The following is a 24,605-nucleotide window of genomic DNA, read 5'->3' on the forward strand; positions in this document are numbered from 1 at the left end:
AGGAGGAGGAGAAGCGATGAAGCAGAAGGAAGAGGAGAAAGACGGAGAAGAAGGACAAAAACAGGATTGAGGGGCACATAAAGGAGAAGGCTTTCTGGATTAGGAGAACATTTTTTCTCCTGTTTGGAGTAAGGAGGCCCTGCAGCTGTAAAAATGTGGATAGAAACCAAAACAGAGGTGGAGGAGGCCGGCAGGAGTCGGGCCAGCTTCAGCTGGCGAGTGCTGGATGGTCTGATGTTGTGCACTGGAGACATGGAGCACTTGGATAAATACATGCAGGGTAGGGAAAGAAAAAGCAAATTTGGACTTTTGTGCTACTTTAAAAAACGTTATCCACACAGTTTTAGAATATAGAACGATAAAACGTGTTTGCAAAACGTGAATAACCTCGGCTAGAAATGCTTACGGTGCTGGTAAAATATGCAGATATAATCACAGCAGAACTCCCACAGCGAGGACGCCTGCACTCTGCCTCTAACACAACAACATATTCATCATTAAGATCTTTTTCCAGTCACTTTACAAAACATCCTGAACTAACAAGAAAACAACACAACAGAGGAATAAGTTTGTCAAACATGTTATTTTTTTTAATAACATGTTTGAATATTTGTCTTTTGTTTCCTGCCCAGAAAAGTGGTTTGTGCTGCAGCTGGCTGTGTGGGGGCTCAGAGGGGTTGCCAGAGTGATTCTGGCCAACAACCCACTGAGCGGAGCTCTGATCCTGGCTGCCCTGTACTGGGCTTCCCCCTGGCAGGGCCTGCTGGGAACTCTGGGTGTACTGGCCTCAACGCTCACAGCTGTCATCATTGGACAGGACAGGTGGAGTTTACACTGCTGTAGAGATCCAAACTCACATAAAAACAGCAAATGGTGATTTGAAAATTGTTGCGAGAAATCAGTGGTTCGGGTCAATATTTTTGGTAAAGTTCACTGAATCGTGTCTGAATGCAGTTTTAAGTTCACGCTTCTTATCTTAAAGCTGTACTACAATGTATGCCTCCCACTGTAAAATATGCTAATGCCTATCCTTGTTCTATGGCTTAAAAAAAAACACTTCTCATCTGGAGGTCAAGGTGTTTAGAAATGAGATGCAGAATCCATTTACTCTCAAGTTGCTGCTCATTAAAACAGAGAAGTTTGTTTTATGAGGATCCATAAAGAGTTGACCATAATTATGTTTTTATAAGTTGCTAAATGATAATTTTTCATCATGAAACAGCCAAGTTGCACTTGAGCTCTTGTGTTTGTGTCCAGTGGCGACGTGGCAGGAGGTCTTCACGGATTCAACGGCATGTTGGTGGCTCTTCTGATGGGAGTGTTCAGCTCAGCTGGAGACTGGTACTGGTGGCTGCTGCTGCCTGCCTGTTTGGCCTCAGCTACATGGTACGAATCTCATATATGCTGCTTGTGCAGGAGCCCAGAGCGGTAGACAAAAATATCCCCAAAACAATAAAAATCCCCAATAACAATTTAAAGTATAGAGGGTGGCATCTGTCGTTTTTCCAAAGACTTAAAAGCACCATTGAGTGTGTTTTAAATCTATTTATTGTGTTTAACTTTTAACTAATCTACATGTATTAAGTAGAATTGTGTATATATTTGAAACAGTGTGTAAAAAGGTTGGCTTTTTTAATGATTGAAGTTGTATGTGGTACAATCAGTCCACCCTGAAAGAAGAATGTCTTTAAAAGCTAAAAACCAATATGACACTGATGACCTTGTAGGGTGTATATTAGCTACTCATCAGCTTCGCACCTCTTAGCATTGCTCAAATAAAAAGTTGTTAAATGTCTTTGAAAAAAACAGTTGCTGCCAATGAAAAGGTCACGTGATAATATTTCTCTGAACTATATCAACATACTTCACACATTCTTTTCGGGCAAAACGTTTTCCATCCAAAGAACACACCCCTCTGATATGCTTCTTTACTTCAACAAACACAAGTTGGCAGACATTTCATGTTTCTGAGTTTGACTTCAATTCTTATCAAAAATGAAAACAGGCTTTTCAGCATATTGCATTTGAAAGTGTTTTTACTTATTTTTAAAGCTTATAGTTCTTTCCATTCTTCTCTCATTTTCCCAGTGTCTTTCTGTTCAGTGGGCTCACAATGTTACTGGACCACTGGGATTTGCCTGCTGCCGTGTTTCCCTTCAACATCATTATCGTCCTTTACCTCCTATGCACTGGAACAAACAACCCTTATTTTCCTCACAACCCAGTAATACCACCGGGGGCAGTAGAGCCTAATGACACAACGCTTATAGCAGTCGAGGTGAGGACAAAACTAACCGGTATGGACTGCATGTCCACCCAGATTGCATTTAAAAATAATAAAATTGTTCAAGACAATCTTTAGGAAGGGGAACATAAAACCACAACCCGACAGCACTACACATTTGTGAAAAGACCAAAGGTATTTGTGAGCAATCAAATGTTTTCTCAGTTCATAGACACAAATATTGAAGTGAAGCACAGTATGTAGTACCTGGAATATATATTTTTTTTCATTTTTGAAAAGCGAGGTGTTCATCAGTTTGCAGAAAAGAAAAAAAAAGTTTTTATGCAACGTAAACGTGCAACAGCAGAGCATGTGCACTGAGCCGAAGTCTTCCAAACTCTGTGTCCTAAACAAACACTGACTGAAAGCCAGTAGAAACTCAGAGACAAAATACAACCAAAGCTTTGACTCTGCTTGGTCAAAAAGATCAGTTTCCCTGGCTTAACACCATGGAAACACTTTGAATTTAAGAACATATGTTTTGTGCTCTAACATTTAGATAAAAAGCTACCCTTTTGCAAAAGGTTGCATGTTGATCTTTTGACCCTCTTGATTTGTGTGGCCCTCCATCATCAGCTGCAGAAAAGAATGAAAAAGGTCAAATACCTCTTGAAAAGTGACTTTTGTCTGTTAGAGTAACGGCGGTTTGAGTGTTAGTGGGTGTTTTCATAATAATATACTTCTATAATTTATATTTATTTATATGTTACAAACAGAACGCTTGTGAATTAAATGCAGGAGATATTACTCACATTTATTTGAGTTGTCATCTTCAAGCTTTTCAAGGATTTTTCTAAAGTCACGTGTCTCAAAGATAATGTCAGAAAAGTGATTGAACAGTTTTAAATACTTTTTTTCATGTATTTCTCTGCAACAGCCTCAACAAGTGGAACAGAAATCCTGAGTTAATATGCTTTCTTGTATAAAGACGCAAACCTCTGTCAGCTGAAAAGGTCAAAACTCGATTCTGTTTGATCTTTTCGTCTTAAGGTGAACGCTTTCCTGGAGCAAGAAGACTTACTCTGAGAAAAAAAAGGAGCGGCCTTTAAGTGAACTGCCATCATTGATTGTTTTTAATATGAGATATTTTGCCTTGAAGTTACGAGTGGTATAGTAGTTTACCACAGACAGATCTGAGAAACTCCAATTTGTCTGAGTGATCTCGTTGTGAGCACAGTTTCAAATTTAAGTTTGTGTTGCAGTGACGCGTCATCTCAAGCTTTTTTCTTCTTAATTCAGTCTCTAATTTACAAGGTTTCTTGCTAAATCAACAACCTTCCAGTAACAGATACCTGTAGGGAATCTGCTATGTTTAAGTTCAACAAAGAGAAATTCAACAACTGGAGACATGAAACAAATCTGGAAACTACTGGGCAATAAACTTTAGCCAGGAAGGATGAAGATCAGGTAAATGAAAACCTAGGATGGTTGCATATGAAAAGACTTAAAAAAGAACATGTATTAATGTGTAACTAAAAGTCGGTGTCAGGGAAGAATGAATGGAAAAATGGACAGTCAGAAAATGTAACAATGCCAATGCAACATGAATTTATGTGAATTTAATCAAAGCTGAACCACAAAACACAAAAAGAGAAAACAGATAAACCATAAATCCCAACAAAAAATCCCTCAAATAACAAATACTGACCCAAACAAACTGAACTGGAACAACACAGCTGGACGCCTCCAGAAGTGACTGATGAGTAACTCAGGCAGATCTGCAATCATAACTGAAGCTCTTGGTTCAAAGTTATATTCATTATTAACAGTAATATTTAACATGCTGTTTAAATTAGAGTTGTAGTGTGATTACATCCCAGTTTTCAGGTCTATTTACATGTCAAAGTTTTACTTTGTTCAGTTTCAATAGCAAGAATTGGACATGTAAGGATTATCCCCCGACACGACCAAATGGAAAATACAGTTTTACAGTGTTAACTTCTTAAAAAAACAAGAGGTTGCTTTTATGATTTAACTATTTAGAGAAAATTCTTTTGCAAAAAGCTGCTGGTCCAACAACAGTAAGCAGATGCCCCAGCTGCTGCAGTTTGAGTGGATCCTATTTGCCAGCTGCGGTTTCAGGGCTTCAAGAGGGGCAGAATTTTAATTTCCAGCCTTTTTTTAAAAAAAACCATAGATGATGGATTTTCAACCAACCTAATGACAGCATTCTGTAAAACTTACATTTGTAATATAGATGCAAAAAAAAAATCAAAATATATGCATAAGTACATACAGCAACTACACAAAAGATTAAAAATGTCTAATCGAAATGCAAGTTAGTAGTTCCGCAGCGTGCCACAATATTTATAGGAAGCAATACATTTACATTAAATAATGTAAATGTTGAATCCATCAGAATTATAATTTTATCTTTAGATTCAGTCAAACAGGCTTATGCAATGCCACTTTAGTAACAGAAATTCCCTCCTCATTAGTTTGCCCTTGTGAATATAATTAAGCCGATTTGTAAGTCAGCCTTTAAGTAAGAAGCTGTTTTGTTTTGGGAGGAAGACGAACTGTTTGTCTCTGAAGGATGATCTCCAAACTGACGCTGAGCTCTGATGCTGAAAAACATCCTCTCAACTCCGCTTGGTGTCCTGAATATCAAAAATTAAACATGATGTTAATAAAATGTAAAAATTATGTTAATAACAAGCATCACACTAAATCACTTCCACAGGTTTCAGCTCTAACATCTCAGATTTTCTTATCTCTTTCTCTCCCATCATGAATCGTTATTCATTTAGCCCTTATCTTCTCCAAGCTCATTTCAATTTGTTTCATTTTCAAGTCTTTGTGGGCTGATAAGACACTCCTTCCTATTTAAACATTTCTTATTTCTTGTTAAACACTAAAAATCTTTCTCTTATCGCTTTGATTCTGTTCTCTTTTGTAGTGATGCCATTTTTACTCTCTCATTCCGTTTTTCACATCTTTATCCATTTGTTAAAATGATTTTCCCCTCCTTTCTCATAAAGTAGCTTAATTTATGCTCTCCATTTACAGAGACGGTTGAAGCCATAGATTTCATTTATGGCTCTAGTAAAAAAGACCAATATTTCTCATTTTTCTCGGTTCTGTTCCTCTCTTCCATTCGTTTTATTCCAGCCATCTTCCAGCTCTCCTCCGGTTCTCTCCCTAGATGGGTTTGGGGGGGAGGTGACGTCTGTCCTATTTATATTTAATGCTCTCAGATTCAGTCGCTCTGCTGAGGAAAGCGCTCAGCCTGCTCAGACAGAGTATTAAATCTTACAGGCATATAGATACGTACACACACACACACACACACGCCTACACGCATACACGCGCACACACATCGAAGCAAAAGCAGTAGTGAGGCTGCCGTGTAATCAAAGACCATTTATGACTTGTAAATATCAGCGATGTGCAGGTGCAGCCTTCACGTCACCATGGCAACTCTCCGGTGCTGAGTGACTGCTGGGAAGGCACCATTTATCACTAAAGGTGTTTAAGCAGGAAGAGGTGGAGGGGAGTAAAGATGATTTATAAAAGAAAAGAGCAGCAGCATATTTATCTGTGTTTTTCATAAAAGTCTGTTTTAAAGTTTTCATAATGCCAATTTTAGTTCCCATTGCACCAAGTTTTCCCTAAAATCTTTACACCTGCCCAGGTGATCCGTGGCATTCCTCTCGGTGTGGGTCAGATCTACGCTACTGAGGCCCTTGGACCCTCTCTCCTCATCCTGGGGGCCGTTGTTCTCTACTCCCCGCTGCTGGGCGTCCACGCTGTGCTGGGATCAGCAGTGGGAACATTGGCCGGTCAGTCCTGCTTCGTCTTTGTTATCCATCAAAACCACATTAACCAATATTATCCAATATTATTGGTTAGTTTCAAACCAATATTATGCTCAAACTGTACAGACATCAAACATATACTGCTCTGGAAAAATTCAAGAAACCACTTAAAACTATCAGTTTCTCTGATTTTATTTTTTATAGGTATATGTTTGAGTAAAATTTACATTGTTCTTTTATTTTATGAACGACTGACAACATGTCTCTGAAATTCCAAGCAAAGATTTAGTATTTATTTGCAGAAAATGAGAAATGGTCTAAATAACAAAAGATATGCAGCGCTTTCAGACTTCAAATGATGCAAAGAAACAAAGTTCATATTCATTTAGAAACAACAACACGAATGTTTGAACTCAAGAAGAGTTCAGCAGACAATATTTGGTGGAATAACCTGGAGGTTTCCAATGGGACTCATTGCAGTTGATTCTTCATTTTTTCCAGAGCTGTATACTTTAGAGAAAGTAAAATAAAATAAAACCATGTATGTGTGAGGATTTGCTTTTTTCTGTGTGTTAATTTAGTTCCTGTGTCGTCCAGCCATCAATCCACACAATTCATGACAGAATATACATGCATCTGTATATAAACCCAGTTTTCATGGATGATGGTACTACGGAGTAGGGGAATATTAGACAGATTGGGACTTTGTTTGCTGTATTGCAGGTGTTGCTCTTGTTTGACAAGTTGAATAAAAGAGCTAAGCTAAAAAGCGTAAAAGTTTTATAAGTCTGTCCGCATTCTGGCATGGTCATCATGACCAAAAGAATGGGATCCTAAATTCAATTTCACATTGAAATCCGTCAGTTCAGATGGTTTTGATGGGATTAGGAGGTTTTCTGAGAGACTCACTGGGAGGAAATCCCGGGCCAGACCCAGATTTTACTGGAGGAACTGTTTATCCCTTCTGTCCCCCTGAATGAGTTGGAAAGGATGACAGTGCAGAGAAACGTCTGGGTTTCCCTCTTGGATCTGTTGTGGATGCAGTGTTGACTTAGTGAGTTTGAGTCACATCACACCGAAAGCAGTTAATAAACATTTTGTTTAGTCTGCCTGGTCTAGATACACTTAATTATTTATGTTAGATTCAGTCAAAAGCTTACATTCTGAGTATAGTTAAAGTGTAAAGTCCTTTAGCTTTTTAAGTCACTCCCAAATTAGTCGTAGCTTTTATTGGGATTTTAAGATGAAAATTGAAATGTTGTATTTTTGTGTATGTGGCTGAAACTGATCAGATCCTTCATCTCATTCCTTTTTATGATTCTTCTTCTCTTTGCTGTGCGGCTTCTTGAGGCTTGTTTTAAAAATAGGCTGAGTTTATTTTTGACATCTGAGATGTTCCTAAAATTAAAATAAGGTGATTTCATGATGTTGACTTGGAACACAAGAATCAGCTAACACTGGGTCACAGTTGTGACATGACAGCAAGCTACTGCAGTTCTGTGACTTCTTTGATTTTAGCTTCTGTTTGAACAGAGAGAGAGTTTTAATTAAAGACAGAAAAAGATGCAGCAACGTCACCGAGTCCACATTTTTAAATAATGGTAAGTTACGGTCTGTGATCACGAAACACTCAGTGTTTATTTTTAGCACTATTGACCTATAGTCTTGTAAGGAGCTGCACATATCCAGTTTTCTGATCGTGGCTGTCTGATGGTATAAGCTGAGCTGTTCTTGAGAAATTTGATCTTCTGGTTTTGTTGGGATGCCTCTTGGTTTTTGATTTATATTGATTGTTTCAGAGAACTTTCTATTTATGTCCAGTTGCCATTTTCTTAGTAAGTGAATTTGCAACGTGAAAGCAATTTCATTGTTGTTGTTTGCTTTATATCCTAACTAAAATACTTTACTTATTGCTTTCTCTTATTTGCCACCTGTGTTTTACCTTTATTTCTGACTGAAACTGACCTGTTTGTTCCTCTGTAGTTGCCTGAAAATAGTTATTGTATTTGTTCATATTTTGTCCCAAAGTGTAATTTGGGTTGCCTACATCACACAATGACTTTATACGTTTCAGATTGCAACATAAAAAGAGGCACGTAGATAATGCAGAAATTTTAATCAATAATTTTAACACAATTAGTAATGACCACAGCACTAAACCTTTTGTTTTATATTGATTTGCTTTCATTCCCTCCTATGTCAAACTGTAGAGATTCTAGGTTTTTTTTAACAAAACCTCATAATTCTTATTTTATAATATTAGTGGGAATTATGTCAGTACAACTATTCTTGTGATTTAAGGTATAAACCAAGTATTTGCATCCTGATGAGGATTTAAAATAAAAAAATGCAGTGTAGCTGAATAACTAGCTCGCTCATATTCACTATGTGGTGCATTGCTAAAGCGTTTCTCTTTTCAACATGAAATATGAGCACAGCAGAAATCGCCTCGTACAAATCAAGCCAAAAAGAAGGCTAAAATTTCCATATTTGATAATAAACAATCTCCTGCAGTCGTTTTTTTATTGATTAGTCAGGACCTTAAACTGATTATAGGGTCAGCTTTCTGCAAGGCATGCTTTCAACTATAGAATAGTTTAATAAGATTAAAGTCATCTAGGACTTATGAAACCTTTTAGCAGCTATACACATTATCTATGCAGATATATAATTAAAGCTGCTGTGATATAAGAGGCAGGAAAAGTCTTCGTTGGCACTTATATTCTGGGCCTGCATCAGATCTGTATGCATTTACAAATGTCTAGGTTTTTATGCGTTTACTTTAAATATTCATGTAAGAAATGATAAATGATATAATTCAAGTCATGTCGCCACTGGCCACTAAAACTTCAGCACTGAGTCCTAAAATACTTTGACAAGCTGTGAGTCATACTGAAAAAAAACAGAAGAGTGGGAGTGAGCTTGTGCACAAATATGTGAACAGAAAACCTGGGGACATTAGACTTCTAACAGTGGTTAGTATGCAAACACACATTTCTGTAATAAGCAACAAGAAAGTCATTAAAGAGATTTGACCCTAATGAGGTTGTGTGGGCATCAGAAAGTAGATGAAGCAGTCTGCCGGTTTAATGCATGACAGCTAAATGCCTCTAAAGGTCTCTCTCTTGCTGCACATTATTTCTTCCAAGCTTCATTATTTCTGACTTTCTCACAGATTTGAAGTCTGGTTTCATTTTTCCCCATTGGTGTTCATGTCTTTAGCAGATGATTAAAGAACTCAGGTCATTCACTGCATTTATTGATGGACAAAAAGCGAAGTTAAAGTGTACTTGAATTAAAAGTAAAGATGTGCTGACTTTATCAAGTTTACTTCATCACCTTTTACTCACATCTGCTCAGGACAATTTTGAAATACAAAGTAAATGACATCAAAACCAACTTCTGATGTGTTCATATCTTATCAACTTTTTAGTGAGTTTTCAGACCCAGTCTTGTGACTTTTCGCAGACCTTTGACACTTTTTTTTTCTGATGTTCTTGGAGACTTCTGGAGATTTCTGGAGAAAGCACATTGTGTTTCAGGACTGCAAAGGATTCATGCATGTGATGTAATACAGCACACGGAGCTTCAAATAAAATGGGTCCTTTATTGTTTTTAAATGAAAAAAGAAAACTTTTCTCTCTTTCTGAGTTGCAAAGAAACAAATATAAATGACCCGTATTCTATCAATAAAAGCCTGAGCTTCAGTGAAGATGGCGGGCTCACAGGTAGTAACGTAGCTTCACATACAAAACTAAACTCTTACAAAGGGTTTACTAAATGGCAGTGGCACTTCTAGAGGACAAACAAAGAAAAACATAACATTAACATCCTCTCCTTAGCTTTGTTCATGGAAGATAATTCAGCTTCGACATTACCGAACACTTGGATTCTCGGCTCAGGTGGCCATGTAGTCATCCTTTTCACCAGGTCTCGGCACACAAAAATGTCCTTCTCTTCCGTTTTTCTAAGAATGCCACGGTACACACACAAAGAGGGTTTTTTTTCTACTTCCTGAAATCTTTTGACCTCTCTGTAAAACAGCACCACATGCTGGCAAAAACAAGAATTGCAACCAGTTGGCGAAACAAAGCAAAACAGGGTTTAGAAAACACATTTCTGACATGTACCCATTTTTTCACCTGGTTACACATGTGCAAAGCAAAGCCTCCCCTGGTTGATCCTCTTACTGTAGTTTGCAATGTAAAAGTACAATCTTCTTTGTCTGCAATCACTCTATGTCTATTATTGTATTTGTTTCTTTTTATGTTATTTGTCTGCTGCTTTTCTGCTGATTCTTTGTCCTTATCCTTTCATGCCACATTATGATTGTTTTATTATTTATTTAAGAATCTTTATTTCACCTCTTGCTTCCAATTCTCCATTTGGAACCCACTTAAAATTACATTCTGACATAAATACAAACCCATTCAATAAATTAGAATATTATTAAAAAGCCCATTTATTTCAGGAACTTTATCCCTGAGTGAAACACACACAGATTAAAACACAGATGGAAAGTTTGAAAGCATTTATTTCTGCTATGGTTTTCCACCTAAGCAGCCTGTGCCTATGAAAACATACATTTTATTTTTAGGATATTAAATCAGACCAATAAAAAGTTTGTCTAATGCTTGCGAGAAGGTTGTTGTTTTCAAAATCTACTTTCAATCTGACCAAGGGCACTCGTCATTTAAAATTTCAGATAGTTTCTGCCTCCGAATTGATTGTGTCCATGAACATTTTAGGTAAACAAACTGCTCCAAACATCAACCGGCCTCTGACACTAGCATAACCAACTTAATTTGTCCAAAAATAGCATCTTCTTATTTTATTACTGTGTCTTGTGGAACCTGCTTTTTATTTTGAGAAGTGCATGAACTATTTTTAGTTTCTCTACAAATTATTTCCACTTAATTGATTTTTAACATCTAAGTCAATATGTCAGAAAGAAAAATCATTTCTTAAGAGACTATGCTGCTTTCTAATAATTGAGTTGGAGTCCTACTTATGACAAATTTTTCAGTCAGTACTTGTATTAATAAATCATACACTTTTTATGTTCTTTATTGACTGCCTAATTAAGATGATATTGTTTTGCAAAAAACTAAAGGACAATGCTTTTTAAAAACATCTAATCTTTTATTTTCTCTTTGCATTTAGATTTAGTTTGTCCTTTTTCTTTCATCTTTTCCCCACCTATGTGGGAGAGTTCATAGCTCTGCGATGTCACATTTAAACCCAATTCTGCTACTTGACAGCTCACATGAAAGGAAGAGAAAGATTTCACCGTCAGGAGACAGAAACTCATATGTCACAGGCAGTTTAATTACAGGTCAAAGGGTTTCGAAGATGGGAACAAAAAGATGGGAATAAACCACAGGCAGGGAGAGATCAGCCGGAGAAAAAGACAGCAATGCTTGAGAATACAGAACATGGCAGAAGATGAATACCCAACACTTGAACAGAGCCGAAAATTTGTATTTCTGTGCTTTACGTCTCACTTCTCTGACACTTCAAAGAATTTTCTCTGTTTTACTTTTTTTTTATTTGCAGCTTTTTTCTTTTCCTTTTTAGTTCCCATCAAGTTTTACCTTTTATTATCCTGTCATCTTAGTGTCCTTATCACTAACATAAGTCTGCTGTTGAATTAATTATCCTCAAATTTTCACCAAATACATGGTGAATGTCTGGCTGTGATTTCCTGTAGGGAAACCACATTTGATGTGCATCTAAATATAAAGGAATGAAGAGAGTTTATGAAACATCTTCTCCTGTTATGTTTACAAATTATGCGTATGCTATCTGACATGCCACTGTTGTTTATGTTGCGTGTAGTTACGTTTCCCACAAAGTTTGGTCAAAGTCACCGCACATCAAATGTATTCAAATCATCATTTGAAGAGTATTTTGTGGAATTAAGCTCAACAAAAGTCCAAAAACTGAAAAAACAAAATCTTTAAGAAGCCAAATACTTTATCACATTGTACATATCGCAATCGTTTGACTTCAAAGTCAGTAATTGTCATTAAACCTAGGTAGGTGTACAAAGACAATAATAACCACAATTCTCTTGGCAGTGACGCCTGGGAGCCAATTAGGCAACTCTATATAAGTAGCACTTTCCTAATAAAGGTTTTGTGTAAAAACAAGAGAGGAAAAGACAGTGTTACTACATCTGAGCTCAAAGGAAAGAGACAAGCATTAAACTCAACAGGGACAGAGTTCGAGGCCATATTTAGAGCTGCCACTCAAACACGGTGGTGTATGCTGTTCCCATGAGGGGTTTCCAGAGGAGAAGAGCAGGGGCCGAATGTAGGCCAAAGCCTGCATATCACCTGCTACGACCACTTAATAGGAAAACAACTAACCAAATGTGTTGTGTTGGGATCAGAATCTGAAAGAAGAGAAATGATGAGAGTTGGAATTCAGATTCAGATTGTCTCCATTTCTGGCTAGACATGTGGATGTTTGGTGACTGCACTGGTAATTAATGGAGGAAAATATACAACATTACAATTATATTAATTTGTTGGTAAGCTGGCACAGCAGCTTTTAAACATGGTCCACGCATTTTTTAACAAGGTTGCGGATGCAGCATCAGGAAATTTGTGCTCAGTATTGGCCTTGTTTCTCAATTTCAAAATCAGTTTTGATTTCTAACCAGGATTATGGTTCGACTGTGAAAGGAACAATTTAAGAGTCACAGATGCTCAAATATATCCCACTGTATGAATGAATGTTGAATTCTGCAGCACTAACTGCGTTTCCATTCACCTTAAAATTGTGCAAATTGGAATTATGAAAAGAAATTTGCTTAATGGAAACACAGCAAAAACATGGCAAGTTTTTAAAATTGTTTTTTTATCAGCTGCGTAGAAATTAGTGTGTTTCACAAAAATGTAATGTAAACATGTTTTTTGCATTGCATGAGTCACGTGGTCAGAGGTTAATACTGGCAGAAAAATGAAGAAGATGACAGGAAGCGGTAGGAGGATAACGGTGCGGCATGTTTTCTTAACTTATTGAACAGACTTAATGACGTGTAATTTTAACTGCATTTCCTTTAAAATCAAAACACAGCAATTGCAACACAACAGTTTTTTTGACATTAGCGGAATATCGACGAAGTTTGCTCACATTTGGGAGCCAAACAAAAAATAAGCACCTGTTTCAAAATCCAAGTTCACCGGTGGACCAAACAAACGTTTTCTAAAATAAGGGTCATGATGGGCCTTGTGAAATCTATTTATTCATTTAATCCTGTACCGTTTCGCATTCTTGCCTCGCCACGAACAGCTTAACAGTTTAAACTTCAACACACCTGAATGGTACAAAAGAATAATGATGTCAAGGTGAAAAAAGTAAATAAATATCAAAACAGGTTTTGCATCAGATGTTACAGCCCTGACCTTAACCCTGTTGAAAATTTTTTGAGTGTTCTTTAAAGCAGCTCCGTGCCGGGAAACAGAAATAACCAAGATGCATATACAAATATTTACTTTCCAGAAATGCAATACAAACTGCAGAGATTGATTCATCAATTGAATAAACAAGAAGGGTCAACAGACTGTTTCCTCTCAGCAGCCCTGGATAAAAGTGATATGTACATCTGATTTATTTCAGTTGTTTATTTTGTGCCTGTTACTCTAGTCAGTAGATGGAGACAGGTGGAGTGAAGGTAAAAAAAAAGAAAGAGTAGACGTTAGCATTTGATACGATAGAAGCAGTCTGACTCATCCTGTTAGAACATACAACACACACACACACCTAATAATAGTCAAAACTGTGAAAATTACAGCATCCTTTGCAGCTCTCTTCCCATATTACTCCACAATGATGCCATTTTGTAGGTAAGCAACATAAACAAGAGCAAGAACTGAAAGGGTCAAACAGTGAATGGAAGCAAATGAAGAGGATTAAGAGAGGACAGCAGAGGTGTCTGTGGATGTGAAGAAATGAACAAACAGCTGTAGGAGAGCTTATCATGGCAGAGTGGACCAGCAGACATCACGAGGACGCAGCACAGGGGCGTGGTCCGTCTGCTTCTGAACATGACTGCTAAACTGCAGCTCCTATTACTGCGTAATGAGTAAATCGATCACAATGCTGGTTGAAGGTTGTTTTCTATCACAGGGCAGCTACCAAACTCCATATTACTCTGAAAAATCCTGCAGTTTCCATGCAGGAAGGATGTGAATTAGTCCAGACTATTTTTCTCCCTTATCTGCTCTCAGCATGCCAAGCCTGGCATTTCAGAGTTGTAATGGCTTTTAAAAGGCTTTTTCATCACACAAGATTTACAACTGGAAACACCAATGAGTATATAATTAAAAAAGAGAACGTTACCAACACAGGAAACATAGTGGTTGGGGTATTAAACGGTTCTTCCTTTAGATAGTCTGACAGTTTGAATTATTTATGATCTCATGGTCACGCAGGAGGTTAGAAATGCAGTTCCTGCTGCAGGCACCCTGGTCAGCAAGCAGCGGCTAGAGACGTGAGACGCGTGGAGCCAAAATTTTAAATGTTTTTCATTAACTCAAAAAAACAAAAAAAACTGCCAGCATTTTTAAGTGACCACCTTCTCGGTAGGCAGGTTGTGTCCATTACCTTTCACAAGAAATTGGGTTTGTCTTGGAGAGCCAACATTAAACCAATCATCACCAACTTACATCTCAGAACTTTTAAGTCCATACATCCCTGTAATCAGACCTGCTGATTGCCCCGATACAAAACTAAAACTTAAAGGAAGCAGAATATTTTTTCTCTTCTGTGGCTCAAAGACTCTCAGATCAGCAGCCTCCTTTAAAATCCAGCTAAAAACGTGTCTTATTAAATCTGCTTTTGTTTAAATTTGCTTTGTGGAAGCACTTCATTTTGATCTAGAAACTTGCTTACAAAGATAATCTGAATCAGCTGGAGTTTAATTTGTAGACGAGCCTCTACTCTAGTGTTCAGCTGAAATATATCAGTAATAATTGGAGAGGTTGCTAGTGGCATTTCTCACATTCATTGTCCTCACTTGATAAATCTTAATGACTGCAGCGTTTGGTTGACATTTCCACGGTGCCGTGATGAGATTCCTGTTTGTTGCTAACAACACTGTGATGGATCGCCATGAAAGTTGGTACTGGCATGTATAACCCCTCAGGATGTGGCCGTTTTATTCGCTTTATTACTTTGCAGCCCACATTTGTTCAAAATGTAATTTGTCCTATAATGTGATTAATGGACCAGTGCTGATTAGGCAGCCTTTTAAACTGAGAGGGTGTAGATTTCAGATTCATGTTTTTCTATGTTTTAGGATTTGTACACTGACTGATCACTTACTTAGGTACCTATTGTTAATACTGGATTTTAGACAGTTTTGCCTTCACTATTGCCTTAATTATTTGGCAAATAGATTCAATAAGTTGTCAGAAAAGTTCCTCTGAGATTTTATACATAACAGTGTTGCAGATTTGTTGTTTGCATATCCAGTGATGTGAATCTCCCAAAGGTGCTTTATTATAGATTAAGGTTTGATGAGCATATAAACCAGGAGTGCCCAAAGTCGGTCCTCGAGGGTCAGCATCCTGCATGTTTTAGTCTCTTTGGTGATGGTAAAAAACCTTTTCAGCATGTCAATGTGCTTCTTAGGCCTTCTAATGAGCCATCATTGGATCCAGGTGTGTTAAACCAGGCAGAGAACTAAAACATGCAGGATGCCGGCCCTCGAGGACCCACTTTGGGCACCCCTGATGTAAGCTGCTGGAGTACAGTGAACTCATCATCATGCTTAGAAAGACTATTTGAGAAAATGTGTCCTTCATAGCAGATTAGATAAGCTATCAGAAGATGGGTGATAAACATGGTCATTAAGGGAAACAATATGGTCAGCAGCAACATAGAGGTAATACATTGCCACCAAAAAGTATTTGCTAATGCAAAGTATTGACCAATCAGTAATCAAAGTGTGCCAAGAAAACATCTATCACACCGTTATACAGCCTACAATAAACTGAAATGTTGAGCCAAGGCCTGATGGAAACTTGCTTTGATGCTGCTAAAGCTAAATTTGATCAAATCCTCCAAATGTTGCAACTGAAATTAAGATTCCCAAAGACCAAGCAACACTTTTCAACCTGTTTTTGTCCAATTTTGGTAAGACTGTACAATTTGTGAGCTGAGTTTTCTGGTCTTGGCACTTGCTATGGTCTTCTGTGTGTTTGTTCAGAATTAGTATTCCACAGACTTTGGGTATTGTAAATGGTTATTTTAGAAACAGTTGTCTTTTATATCATTAGTTTTGAATCTCTGGTAAATGTGTAGAAAGCCTTAAGAAAACCTATTTTTAATTGCAGAATCATCTTCTTTGCTAGTGAGCTTTGGACGTGTTTTACTTTCTTTACTATCTTCACAATTATGAGTGTTGGCAAAATAAGGGGTTAGAGTTTTGGTTGGTTGTTATCACAGCTCCTGGTAGATGTTTTGTTCCAGCCTAACTATTGCCCTGTTGGATTTAAGAAAATTAACACCCATCAGTGTTACAGGAGGAGTGTCAATTACTCAGACAGTACAACAAGAACAACACCGACTTTTGCCTAAGCTGCCAGGATAAAACGCATAAAAAAGTTATTGCATTTAAAACTGTTAGGAGTGGTAATTCTGTAGTTTTTCTAGTATCAATAAGCAGTTGGCAGCAACATTAAGAAAGAGGAACATGAGAAACTAAAAAACCCCCAAAAACAAAGTGCTTAAGGAGAAAATGGAGAATTTGTGGATTCCAGGCCTCAGTGGTGAATCTGTGTATTTGGAGTAAAATTTGGGGGCGTGGCTACAGCAGATTTTGGGAAACAACCTCTGAGGCATCTAGAAGAGTGCAGTCCTAGGAAAAGCTTCAAACCCTCTAGATTCTGGGCCTCAGGTTGAGAAACTCAAAGTGGAACCGCTTGAGTGGATAATTTAATGCGACTGCTCTATTTTTGAAGTTTTTGCCTACCTGATAAGATAATCAAATCATGCCTACATTTATGATTGTTCAGTTCATCGTTCCAGATTTGGGCAGCATGGTGGCTAATCTAAAGGTGAAACATATTAACATGTGCAGCTGAACTCCGCCGCCCTATTCTTCCTCACCACAGTGTGATTTTATTATCTCCCTCTGTGTGGGGGTGAGAGTCCCACTGCAGCTGCTGATGCTGGAGGCCATGGGACGAAATGTCAGAGCATCTGGCTGAGCTGAGATCTACTTGGGCTGGAATGACCCCAATGTAATCAGTTTATAGTTTGTCTGCTGTGGGTATGAGTCAGAGATAGGTTTACCTGCATCACCAGAAGCCTGCAGCAGCCTCTAACAGACTGGGTGATGCAAGCATGACTAAAGTGAAATAAAAATTAAATATTTTAATACGACTTTCGCTTAAAGAAAAGAAGGCTTTTCTTCCCTTGTGATTAAACACTGAATACAGATGGCCTGGCTAATTAGCAGCAGTTTTCTAAGTGATTCATCGTATCTTTCTGACAGGTTTTCTCATCACAGCAAAGCGAGGCTAATTAGTTAAACAATGTGTTCTGGGGATTTTAACACTTATAACATTGGTCCCCATTTTAGGTGTGTTGACGCACAAATGAAAAATGTCCTTATTAGGTTACATGCAAATTAAGGGTTGCACAAAGGGGTAGCAGCACAAAAGTATGTGTCTAGCCCCACCACATGGACAAGAAAGGTACTGCTGTTTCAAGACGTCCTGATTGATTGTGTATCTGGCTATTTTCATGGGTTTATGTGACCACATCTTGTGTGTGTGTGTGTTGATGTGTCACAGGTTTATCCATGGCAGTGCGTCATGATTCGCTTTACTCCGGCCTGTCGGGCTTCAATGGTGCTTTGGGCTGCATGGCTGTTGGAGGACTCTTCTTCACCTTCAGCTGGAGGACCCACCTCTTGGCCATCGCCAACGGTGACAAACATTTACAAAATCTACACACACAGTAACACAGAATCAGGCAAAACGTCATGACCACATGGACTTCAAGAAGACTCTGCAGCTATCTGTCAATCCATTCTGTTTTTTTGACAACTCTCTATAAAAACCAACATTAACTTATTCACACTCAAAGCTAAAGTCGTTTGTTTACTGCATATGACCACATGGGCCAGCCTTATTTGGAGTATTTTTAAAAAATGTTCACCACTGCATCAATTAATCATTAACTCAATCTTTATGGAGCACTTTTGGTAGAATCAAATGTAACAAAGTGCTTTCCAGAAGCTGAAGTAACGACAAAGAATCAAAAGCTCGACTAGGTAATAACATTACAATAGTGAGGAAAAGGTAATAAATAAGGAAACAACATGGGCAATTATGAATCAACAGCAATCGAAGTGCTAAAAATTATGCAATTAAATCATAACACAAAACTTATAAAACATTAAATTAGGAGAATGATATATATGAGTAAGACAGTGATGAAAACATAATTATAGGAATATTAATATCACACTAAAAATGCAATGAAATGAACCGAAAATAACATTTCTTAAATCAAAAATAAGCAAAATATTGATAGAACTAAGACAGGGTTACTGAAGTTCAAGTGAAACTAAAATGAAAAAAAAAAAACAACCTTTTGTACATTTTCAGTAATTTAAATTGCTTTTAGAAGTATAATAGTAAACCACTCAGACTGAATACCTTTAATATTTTTTTCAATTTGAGCATTTCTTTTTTCCAACATTGTAAATTGCATTTTCATTCCTTCACATTTTTCATGTGCAGTAATTTTTCTATGTTATTAATCCAAAGGTTGATGTCATTAATCAGTGTAGACTGGAAATCCATTTGACCACTTTAGCCATGCTCATATCTGAGAGGAAAAGAGCACACTGTAGCGGTCACAGACATCACAGACCGTAGCACTGACCAGCTTGACATGCAGCTAATTACATCCCATCATGTAAATTGGCTTTAATTGGTGCTTTGACTGCTATCAGGAAAAAGAGCTGCCAGGTGCTGCTGTGCACTGAATGTGTGGAGAGTTTTCTCTATGAACTACTCTTTTCTTGTTTGCAGCGTTTCTCTCTGCGTACTCAGACATCGCCCTGAGCAACTTGCTAGGAACTGTAAGAATGCCCACTGTTTGAGAATCTGGTCTTTGTTTCTTCCTTCCTTTCTTAATAAGTTAGCAACTTTCTTTCTTGGACAATTAAACCTATCTAAAATTTGGCTTAAACTACGAAAGGTGCCATTCATACACCACATCCCTTCCCTCTGCTTAGGTGGGTCTCCCAGCATGCAGTTGGGCAGCTACTCTTACATCCACACTTATGTTGTTGTTGACCGGAAGCTTAGCAGGATACCGCATCCCCATTGGTCAAGTCAAGGCCCCTGAATGCAACATGTGCTCGAGAAGCCAATGGGAAGCTGGAAACATGGAAGAGAGGGAGAGCACGGATGTGTAGCGGAACGTCACATGTGCACTTTTCACCAACTGGACCAAACACAGGTAGTTTTAATCTTAAAAATTATGTTAGCTGTGAGTTTTTATACTGAATTTTATATGGACACACTTCCAAAGCTGCTTCTTGAACTGCCCATACACTGACAGTACAGTGCAAATGTTTTAAACCATATTTACTTGAAGTTTCCAGGCAGTCTGCATTCTTTTTAATATTTCTTCAGCTGTTGCTTTTTCCTCACAAAAATAAAGCTTTTTGCAGTAGATAAAGGCATGACTGGAACATCATCTCTTTAAGAAACGGGAGGATCCAGAAAAAACTGACTTAAAATCTGAATTCTTCATTCATAGGTTGGTGTATGTAAAGTAGCTCTTTGGGAATAATCCGTCTGGGTTAAAAGTATTTGTTTCAGTCTGTGGAATTAGTTAACTTTGGTATTCTTCATTTCACTTTTAGAAATGGGAAGAATGGTGACAGGCTGCTGTTAACAATGTTCTTTTTTTTCTCATAGATGCCAACAACTTAAAAAAACTTTTTGGGGATCTAAATTTGAAGAAGTGAAACACTTTTTGTGAAACGTAAAGCTCTGTTACCTCCATGCAGCATGTGTATTGCTTATGATTCTCTTGATCTATACCTAATGAATGAATGGTCATTGTAATTTTTACTGAGTGTCTCAAAGTGCTCAAAAAATGATCAGCTAAATTATTTCAAAAAATAGGTCCAACTGACCTGTTGTTGAAGTTTGCACATTAAGTTTATGTGAGTCAATTTTCATCTATGGAGACTGAGTGTTTGCATAACAGAGAATGACAATAAGTAAGGTTGTTGTTGGACTAACTCAAAAACTCTAATACAAACATGGGAGCAGTGATGCACACTATGTGACTTACTAATGCCATGGAATGATTAAAAACTGTAAATCACAAACAAAAAAACTTAGATCATGTGCCTGGTTGTAAGATTGTTGCTGGAATGGTATTTATTCAAAGTAGTGTCTCAATTTAACACTGACAAGAAACTTAGGAAATAAAGGACAGGACTCTTAGATATTCATCACTGTCTTACTCATATATATCATTTTCTTAATTTAATGTTTTATAAGTTTTGTGTTATGTTTTAATTGCATAATTTTTAGCACTTAGATTGATGTTGATTCATAATTGCCAATGTTGTTTCCTTATTTATTACCCTTTTCTTACTATTGTAATGTTATTAGTCGAGTTTTTGATACAAGATATTCTGTATCTTGTAAACTGTATTCTTTGTTTAGCTGCCTGTTTGGTTATCCCTTCTTTTAGGTTTTACTGTGTAATATTTTCCTCATCTTGAGCTGAAAAAGAGGCATCACAAGTCAGAAGGAAAAATTCATTTAATAAACATGAAAACAAGTTGCATCATCATCTTTGTTTAAAATGAAACATCTTGAAAATTATTGTCAATAAAAACCCAAACTGAAATCAGCAGTAATATGTTTTTTTTTATTTTTTACCCTGCATAGATGTGCTACTCAGCACTCCACTAAAAATTCATTGTAAACACAAAGTTTGTGTGTAATGTAACTCTATGCAGGCAGTTTGTAGCAGTTTGAAATTTGTAATGACTTAATGAAACGGACAATGCTTAAGCCTGATGTTGAAAGGCAACCGTTATTTTTAAATACTCATACAGACATGATTGTTGTTACAATTGCATTAAATCAAGTTGTGGTTAATTTCTTTCTTCACTTTTCACAGTGCTTCATGTTGACTGCAACATTTTTTCACAACTGTTGACGTATTGCGTTTTCTAGAACACACTTTCCTAACTTTACACTCACATTTTTAAATGATTATCACAGTAAAGAAAAGAACTGTCCCACCTCCTTACAGGTGCAATAAAAATCTTGCAACACACACAACCATCTATTGTTTTTTTTTTTTTTTTGCTTTACATCATGCAATTCAATTTTGGTGCTTTATTTTTGTCTATGCAATCACCATCTTCTTTCATTTATTATTACAAAGCACCTCACGAGAGACTTTTAAGGAAAATTGTACAAAAGTGTCTAAGTCTACTGATTGAACATAATTGTAAATAAAAAAAGTTGAAATATAAATGCTTGCACAAGTACTTGTGTATGTTCATATTGAAATAAAAAAAAACATTCATTGTTCTACATACTTTCAGTTGAACTGAGTGCGTTTGTGCTTCTTTTTGTGTGATTGCGTGTGTCAGGGTGTGAACGGTGCGTTTATGCCTCGTTGGGGTTTGTAATGAAGGACGGATGACACAGCTGTCGCAGTTTAATTATTCACATGCCCACTCTTGCATCCGCCTCAAATGAATGTCACACTTTTCACTGAGTGGCTATGTTTAAGCATGAGTCAGCCATGTAAGTGATGTATAATAATGGAAGGTATCTGTAAAAAATAAATAAATAAGAGAACCAAGAACCAAGGGTAAAATGTGTTAGTGTGTGCATATATATCTATATGTTTTTAGCTTTTATTTTCTGTTTTTCTAATAAGTTTTAGCATGCATACATTTAAAATGTCCTCCTATCGTACTACATTTTTACGACTGGAATGCCCAGTAGAACATCTTCGTGTGTGTTAATGCACGTGAGCGGCAGCCATTGCAATTCTCTTTGCATGTTTTGTGTTTGTATACATGTAACCCTGCTTGGTTAACACAAGGTTATGTTTTTCATGCATGTAAACATTCATCTTATCTAGAAAAATAGTAAACGATGAGAGTCCAAAGAGCTTGAGGTTGTCTGATGATTTCAATGGAATAACTATAAAAAAAACAAAACAAAAAAAAACTACTAAAGTAAAAATGACGAAATGAGAAAAAACATCCATCATTTAGAACTCAGACCACAAAATCAAACGGAAAAAATCTGTTTTAATCCTGCCTTTAGGAATTGTTTAACATGAACTGTGTGGCTGCTGCTACAATTTGCTGAGCATGAACATAAACCAGGAAAACAAATAACCTTTACCTGTACAAAGTGTTAAAACTCACCTATAGTGTCTTCATTTACAAATTAACAGCTTAAATATAGTTTATTAAATGTATTGACACCAAATGTCCCACTGAACTACTAAGATGTTAGCAGTCAAGGATAAAACTCCAAGGCTTCTTTTTGTTAGAATTTGTCAAAAGTAAGCAACATATTACTCATGAAGTGAAACTTGGAATTTCCTAGTTCAGCCCACCTCAGACATCGATTTCCTGTGTAAATAACTATTGGGTTGTTTTTAAATAATTGCCCAGTGCAAACACATAGACTGTTAAAAGTTCATTAAATAGTCTTTGGCATTTTTTGGGGTTATTCTAAGATGGTGGAAGTCTGCTTTACTCTTATGCAGTAGCCTTGTAGCTTCAGTCTGTGGGATCAGCTGATGTGAAGTTTAGGTAAATTAGGTGGCTGAAATTACTTTTGAATGTCCGAAACTACTTCTTCAAAGAAATATGAGACACAGGCTTATCCAAGTCAGATCAAAAGCAATAAGCAAAAGAAAAGAAAAAAATTGCTCTGGGAAGTCGATTTATTACCGGCACTGTGTTTCTGCAGGTTGGTGCTAAGCAGGTTTTAAACAAGCAGGTTTCTCTTTCTTTGGAAAATGTTGTGCTCACTTTCTTTTCAATAAAACTGAGGAAAGCAGTTATGTTCATCCAGGCAGAAAGAGTGGTTGAAACTGCACAGAGTGGAGAAATGCTACAACATATCTGCACCTCAACCTTTTAAGAATATTATTGGTTTGGTGCTGCATTTCAAAGAATAAACAAGTCTATGTTACCTAAAGATCTTATTAGGCTGAAGTAAAGCTGCCTATGTGGCATTTTTCTCTCTAATCTGACAGATTCTAACCCTTTCTGAAATAAATAAAGTCCACAATTTTTCTTGCTTTGGTTTTCTTTCAGTTTTCTGGTGGAACATCTTATTTATGTTGGCAGATTTTAAACCAAACAACTTAAAATAAAATGTTGGCAGTTTGCAAAATATTTCTGAATGGGGCTGCTTACATGAAACATCTCCTAGTCAAAGTAAGAAAACAATGTTTTTGAACAAGCACAATAACAGAATTGTAAGAAACCTTCTCTTTACATTACCATTCAAAATGTTTATGTTTAGGAGGGCGACCCTTCAAGCTGATCGAACACGGTGACATTTATGGCAACATTTTGTTAAAAAATAACCTTTGTTATACCTAACCATGCACTTTGATAAATTGATGAACTAATTAATGTTGATGTTTCTCAAAGGAGTTGAAATGTGTGACCAGGTGATGGCTAGTGTGTGTGTCTGTCGTGTTTGTTTTCAGAGCAGCCGTCCGAGCACCACGCCCTCTCTGCTCCTGGCTTCTCCTCTGAGGATCTCCAGGAAGCCCAGTTTGGTTAAGAACTCCAGCCTCTGATGATCGGTGGGCTGCACCTCACAGAAGACACCCTGAGAACCTGGACACACACACACACACACACACACACCCACGCCCACACAAGAAACGTCCATCAGCCTTTTCTCTGCACATAAAATGACCTGCATTAACTGCAGCCTCCCCACAAAAAACACCACAGTGAAACATTCTTCTGTATATGTTTGTCAAAAAAAAAAAAAAACTGAATGCGATCTGTAATGCACTGGAGACATATTCACATCCTACAAGCTGTTTCATGTTCTGTAATGTTACAATAAAATATTTAAATGTATCTTTACTAGAATTTTTAGTGATGCACAACACAAAATAGTGGAAAAGAATACACACTTGTTAATATTGCAAAAACAATATGAATAGTGAGGTGTTTATCTGTATGTGGCAGTGCAGCAATTTTGATATCTGGATGTGCAAAGCTGGTAGATGCATTTCCATACAGGTGCATGGAAATGCATCTGAATTTGTTGGTGGCTCTACAAAGCATCTTGACTCGGGTGGATTGAACAAAAATTCACACCACAGATTCACAATAATGCTATTTTTTGCTTTGGTCTATTTTATTAAGCCACAGCAAAATACATTAAAGTCTGTATTTGTCAATAAGTTTGACTTATATGACTGCTTTTGCAATGCGCTGTTACTTAAAGTTTTAAAAGAAGTGAACAGATCTAAAGAGGTTTGCAGTTTTGCGGTTT

At 37.1% G+C, this 24,605-nt stretch overlaps 2 protein-coding genes across 3 annotated transcripts in view; one reads left to right on the forward strand and one right to left on the reverse strand.

Annotated features, from left to right (window-relative positions):
- On the forward strand, positions 1-21,654 carry LOC102223112 (urea transporter 2-like). The gene is made up of 8 exons (XM_005799634.2): positions 1-280; positions 633-822; positions 1,258-1,386; positions 2,089-2,278; positions 5,919-6,066; positions 17,853-17,987; positions 19,101-19,150; positions 19,307-21,654. Exons 1-8 carry the CDS (start codon positions 154-156, stop codon positions 19,487-19,489), a joined length of 1,152 nt encoding a protein of 383 aa, XP_005799691.1. The 5' UTR covers positions 1-153; the 3' UTR covers positions 19,490-21,654.
- The window catches only part of LOC102223372 (protein O-GlcNAcase-like), a 20,057-nt gene continuing 16,608 nt past the window's right edge, over positions 21,157-24,605 (reverse strand). For both annotated transcript variants that reach the window (XM_014468978.2, XM_023346614.1), the window contains one exon: positions 21,157-23,932. In XM_014468978.2, the coding sequence (XP_014324464.1) occupies positions 23,796-23,932 (137 nt within the window). In that variant the 3' untranslated portion in view covers positions 21,157-23,795. The remainder of the gene's footprint in view (positions 23,933-24,605) is intronic.

This window comes from Xiphophorus maculatus, chromosome 14 (assembly GCF_002775205.1).
Source record: "Xiphophorus maculatus strain JP 163 A chromosome 14, X_maculatus-5.0-male, whole genome shotgun sequence".
NCBI lineage: Eukaryota > Metazoa > Chordata > Actinopteri > Cyprinodontiformes > Poeciliidae > Xiphophorus > Xiphophorus maculatus.

Coding starts and splice junctions, on each gene's coding strand:
- LOC102223112 (XM_005799634.2), top strand. CDS start 154: ATGTGGATAGAAACCAAAACAGAGGTGGAGGAGGCCGGCAGGAGTCGG. Junction 823..1,257: donor GTCATCATTGGACAGGACAG/GTGGAGTTTACA, acceptor GTTTGTGTCCAG/TGGCGACGTGGCAGGAGGTC. Junction 19,151..19,306: donor TGAGCAACTTGCTAGGAACT/GTAAGAATGCCC, acceptor CCCTCTGCTTAG/GTGGGTCTCCCAGCATGCAG.